This window comes from Gadus chalcogrammus, chromosome 22, assembly GCF_026213295.1.
Source record: "Gadus chalcogrammus isolate NIFS_2021 chromosome 22, NIFS_Gcha_1.0, whole genome shotgun sequence".
Lineage (NCBI taxonomy): Eukaryota > Metazoa > Chordata > Actinopteri > Gadiformes > Gadidae > Gadus > Gadus chalcogrammus.
In genome coordinates this window covers 1352841-1359121 of record NC_079433.1, presented here as the reverse complement: position 1 = coordinate 1359121, position 6281 = coordinate 1352841, and the positions used below count along the sequence as shown (strand labels likewise).

At 51.4% G+C, this 6281-nt stretch overlaps 1 protein-coding gene across 1 annotated transcript in view; it reads right to left on the bottom strand.

Moving 5' to 3' along the window:
• The window catches only part of LOC130376147 (tenascin-like), a 38131-nt gene extending 32631 nt beyond the window's left edge, over positions 1–5500 (bottom strand). Inside the window, exon 1 of the mRNA XM_056583367.1 lies at positions 5455–5500. Coding sequence (XP_056439342.1) covers positions 5455–5500 — 46 coding nt within the window. The remainder of the gene's footprint in view (positions 1–5454) is intronic.
• Between the last annotated feature and the right edge of the window lie 781 nt (positions 5501–6281).

The window sequence follows — 6281 nt, the reverse complement described above, 5'->3', positions numbered from 1 at the left end:
CTGATTCCAGGGTTCCGCAGCAACAGAGCGAGGAAGGCGAGTGGAACCTCGTGTGGAGCCGGGTTCAGGTCCGGGTTACTTTATTAGTACCCGTAGGTAAACTTGTATCACAGTTTAAGTGAGCTTCCGTTTGCAGCAGTTTAAGCATCACAACACCCAACACCAAGTGTACAGTTTGCATGGAAGAAAATAATATTAAAGAGCTCTAGTGCTAATCCAAATCTGGACACTTAAAACTGACCAACTAATTCAGGTACGGTAAAAACCCGATAAAATGATCTAAAAATCAACAAATGCATAAATAATCCTAAAACAAAGGCATAGATTTTTGCGATGTAGCGTTTCTACATCTTGTTCATCAGCGTGATTGCAGGTGAAGGAAACTGTGTTTTAAAACGCGGGTTTTTGACCTTGGAACTGAAACCTTGTTCCAGAAGGGAGAAGCTAAGCGAGTTTGCAAAGGATGCAAAGGGTCATTGAAATGGAGTTTTGTTATCCTCTGTACCTGTCTGGTGCTCAGGGGGCCGGGTTCGGACTTAGAACCTCCATTAGCTTACCGGACCACTTCACCACCTGATTGAGTGAGCTCCTGTTCTTGACAGCCAATACTTCCCAACCATGAAACCAAGAAAAGAGATGCAATAGATTAGATAAAGCACGATAAACAAGGGTCATATGGTTTATCCACATTGAAGGAGAACAGTTTCCTCAGACAGTGAAGATGCTGGTGTCCCTTTTTACACACAGCAATACAATTTTCTTCAAAATTCAGTTCAAAAGCAATTATTGTTCCTATGGTATTTATTCGAATCCACATATTGCACTGGTTGTGCTTTTAATGTTGTCTCATCGGCAGGGGAAGCATGTTTTCTAAAATCAATGATCATATCTTTTGTTTTAGATATGTTAAGTTGAAGATGTGTCCATCTGCATACTTAGTTATGGTCCTGTTTTTCATATTTACTTTTGACATGTTGGTGTACAGGATGAAAAGTAAGGTGACAGCACACATCCCCGTGGTGAACCAGTAGAGGAGCAGAGAGAGAGCTGAACATACATATACTTAGAAATGTCCTTAATTTTGGAAAGAAAAGCACTGTTTTTTTTTTTAATGAAAATAACATTCAATTAATCATATTAACATTAAATTAATATGTCAAATGACTATTCTAGCTGGAAACGGCTGATTTTTAAAGGAATATCTACATGGGTGCACAGAGGCTCATTGACAGGCTCCTTCGGTGCTGTGTTGTAATGCTGCGTGGTTTAGCTCATCCTGTTAAAGGCTGATTGATGAATTGGAAACCCTTGTGCATAATGTTAGCACAGCGGGAAACTTCAAGTGAAAGGGTGAGCATCATAGAATCATGAACTTGTCTGGGAGACCCCAAACTTCTGTAGGTATGTATGTATATAGTATATTTTTGCATGTACTATATCCAGAATATAATGTGTATATGTATTAAAAATCTTCTCCAAGGGTGAACTGAACTCTCTGGAAGGGGCTCAGGGTTAGGGTGGGTTGACGGTGGACGATGAGAGCAGGGAGGTGGACCCCCCCCTCCTCCCCCCCTCTCCCCCCGAGGGCTGATCTGCAGGGAGGGCCATGGGGGAGGGGGGGAGGCTGTAAGGATCAGGGCTGCTGACACACACTGAGGGCTGCCAAACCTCCTCACCTTCATCACTCCACACCTCCTCCACTCATCACTCCACACCTCCTCACCTTCATCACTCCACAGCTCCTCACCTTCATCACTCAAACACCTCCACGGTTCATCACTCCTCACCTTCATCACTCCACACCGTTCCATCACACACCTTCATCATCCACACACACTCCCACCTTCATCACTCCACACCGCCTCACCTTCATCACATCCCCCTCCTCACCTTCAGATCACTCCACACCATCCTCACCATCTCACTCCACACCTCCTTCAACCCTTCATCACCTCTCCCCAACCACATCCTCACCGTCAGCACGCCACACCCCTTACCTTCGTCACATCCACACCTCTCACCTGTCTCACTCCACACCTCCTCACCTTCATCACTCCACACCTCCTCACCTTCATCACTCCACACCTCCTCCCCTTCATCACTCCACACCTCCTCACCTCATCACTCCACACCTCCTCACCTTCCCTCCACACTCCTTCCCATCATCCACTCCACACCTCCTCACCTTCATCACTCCACACCTCCTCACCTTCATCACTCCACACCTTCATCACTCCTCACCTTCATCACTCCTCACCTTCATCACTCCACACCTTCATCACTCCTCACCTTCATCACTCCTCACCTTCATCACTCCACACCTCCTCACCTTCATCACTCCACACCTCCTTCCCTTCATCACTCCACACCTCCTCACCTTCATCACTCCACACCTCCTCACCTTCATAACTCCACACCTCCTCACCTTCATCACTCCACACCTCCTCGTCTTCATCACTCCACCCCCCACCTCACCTCACACTCCTCACCTTCATCACTCCACACCTCCTCACCTTCATCACTCCACACCTCCTCACCTTCATCACTCCACACCTCCATCACTCCTCACCTTCATCACTCCACACCTCCTCACCTTCATCACTCCACACCTCCTCACCTTCATCACTCCACACCTTCCTCACCTTCATCACTCCACACCTCCTCGCCTTCATCACTCCACACCTCCTTCACCGCATCACTCCACACCTTCATCACCTCCTCTTCATCACTCCACACCCTCCTCACCTTCATCACTCCACCCTCCTCACCTTCCTCATCAACCTCCTCACCTTCATCACTCCATCCCTCCTCACCTTCATCACTCCACACCTCCTCACCTTCATCACTCCACACCTCTTCACCTTCATCCTCCACCCTCCTCACCTTCATCACTCCACACCTCCTCACCTTCTCACTCCACATCCTCACCTTCATCACTCCACCCCTCCTCACCTTCATCATCCACACCTTCATCACTCCACACCTCCACACCTTCAACCTCCAACACCATCCCCTCGCCTTCATCACTCCACAACCTCCTCACCTTCTCACTCCACACTCCTCACTTCCATCACTCCACACCCTCCTCCCTGCAGCACTCCCACCTCCAATCCGCGCTTCTCACTCCACCACCTCCATGACTCCACACCTCCTCACCTTCATCACTCCACACCTCCTTCCCTCATCACTCACACCGTCCTCACCTTCCGCACTCCCACCCCTCACCCTTCACACTCCACACCCATCCATCCACCTCATCCTCCACACCTCCTCGCCGGCTTCATCCTCCACACCACCTCACCTTCATCCTCACACCTCCTCCCCTGTCATCACCTCCCTTCATCACTCCACACCGCCTTCACTTCATCACTCCACACCCTCCTCAACCGTTCATCACTAACCCCTCCATCACCTCCTACCTCATCACTCCACAGACACCATCCCACCTTCATCACTCCACACTCCTCATCCCTCCACCACCTCTCACCTCTCAATCCACACCTCCTCACCGTCGATCACTCCATCACCTCATCATCATCACTCCAACACCTCCTAACCTTCATCACTCCACACCTCCTCACCTTCATCACTCCACACCTCCTCGCCTTCATCACTCCACACCGTCATCACTCACACCCTCCTCACCCTTCATCACTTCCACACCTCCTTACCTTCATCACTCCACACCTCCTCACCTTCATCCTCCACACCTCCTCAGCCTTCATCACTCACACCTCCTCACCTTCATCACTCCACACCTCCTCACCTTCATCACTCCACCACCTTCATCACTCCACACCTCCTCACCTTCATCACTCCACCACCTCCTCGCCTTCATCACTCCACACCTCCTCACCTTCATCACTCCACACCTCCTCACCTCATCACTCCACACCTCCTCACCTTCAATGCACTCCACACCTCCTCGCCTTCATCACTCCACACCTCCATGACTCCACACCTCCTCACCTTCATCACTCCACACCTCCTTCACCTTCATCACTCCACACCTCCTCACCTTCATCACTCCACACCTCCTCACCTTCATCACTCCACACCTCCTCACCTTCATCACTCCACACCTCCTCGCCTTCATCCTCCACACCTCCTTCACCTTCATCACTCCCACCTCCTCACCTTCATCCTCCTCACCTTCATCACTCCTCACCTTCATTTCTCCACACCTCCTCACCTTCATCACTCCACACCTCCTCGCCTTCATCACTCCACACCTCCTCACCTCTCACTCCACACCTCCTCACCTTCATCACTCCACACCTCCATGACTCCACACCTCCTTCACCTTCATCACTCCACACCTCCTCGCCTTCATCACTCCACACCTCCTCGCCTTCATCACTCCACACCTCCTTCACCTTCATCACTCCACACCTCCTTCACCTTCATCACTCACACCTCCTTCACCTTCATCACTAACACCTCCTCACCTTCATCACTCCCACACCTCCTTCACCTTCATCACTCCACACCTCCATGACTCCACACTCCTCACCTTCATCACTCCACCTCCTCACCTTCATCACTCCTCACCTTCATCACTCCACACCTCCTTCACCTTCATCACTCCACACCTCCTCACCTTCATCACTCCACACCTCCTCACCTTCATCACTCCACACCTCCTCGCCTTCATCACTCCACACCTCCTCACCTTCATCACTCCACACCTACCTCACCTTACATACACTCCACACCTCCTCAGCCTTCATCACTCCTTCACCTTCATCACTCCACACCTCCTCACCTTCATCACTCCACACCTCCTCACCTTCATCACTCCACACCTCCTTCACCTTCATCACTCCACACCTCCATGACTCCACATCTCCTCACCTTCATCACTCCACACCTCCTCACCTTCATCACTCCTCACCTTCATCACTCCACACCTCCTTCACCTTCATCACTCCACACCTCCTCACCTTCATCACTCCACACCTCCTCACCTTCATCACTCACACCTCCTCGCCTTCATCACTCCACACCTCCTCACCTTCATCACTCCACACTCCTCACCCTTCATCACTCCACACCTCCTCGCCTCATCACTCCTCACCTTCATCACTCCACACCTCCTCACCTTCATCACTCCACACCTCCTCACCTTCATCACTCCACACCTCCTCGCCTTCATCACTCCACAACCTTCATCACTCCACACCTCCTCACCTTCATCACTCCACACCTCCTCACCTTCATCACTCCACACCTCCTCGCCTTCATCACTCCACACCTCCTCACCTTCATCACTCCACACCTCCTCGCCTTCATCACTCCTCACCTTCATCACTCCTCACCTTCATCACTCCACACCTCCTCGCCTTCATCACTCCACACCTTCATCACTCCACACCTCCTCACCTTCATCACTCCACACCTCCTCACCTTCATCACTCCACACCTCCTCGCCTTCATCACTCCACACCTCCTCACCTTCATCACTCCACACCTCCTCGCCTTCATCACTCCTCACCTTCATCACTCCACACCTTCATCACTCCACACCTCCTCACCTTCATCACTCCACACCTCCTCACCTTCATCACTCCACACCTCCTCGCCTTCATCACTCCACACCTCCTCGCCTTCATCACTCCACACCTCCTCACCTTCATCACTCCACACCTTCATCACTCCACACCTCCTCACCTTCATCACTCCACACCTCCTCACCTTCATCACTCCACACCTCCTCGCCTTCATCACTCCACACCTTCATCACTCCACACCATCCTCACCTTCATCACTCCACACCTCCTCACCTTCATCACTCCACACCTCCTCGCCTTCATCACTCCACACCTCCTCGCCTTCATCACTCCACACCTCCTCACCTTCATCACTCCACACCTCCTCACCTTCATCACTCCACACCTCCTCGCCTTCATCACTCCACACCTCCTCACCTTCATCACTCCACACCTCCTTCACCTTCATCACTCCACACCTCCTCACCTTCATCACTCCTCACCTTCATCACTCCACACCTCCTCACCTTCATCACTCCACACCTCCTCGCCTTCATCACTCCACACCTTCATCACTCCACACCTCCTCACCTTCATCACTCCACACCTCCTCGCCTTCATCACTCCTCACCTTCATCACTCCACACCTCCTCACCTTCATCACTCCACACCTCCTTCACCTTCATCACTCCACACCTCCTTCACCTTCATCACTCCACACCTCCTCGCCTTCATCACTCCACACCTCCTCACCTTCATCACTCCACACCTCCTCGCCTTCATCACTCCACA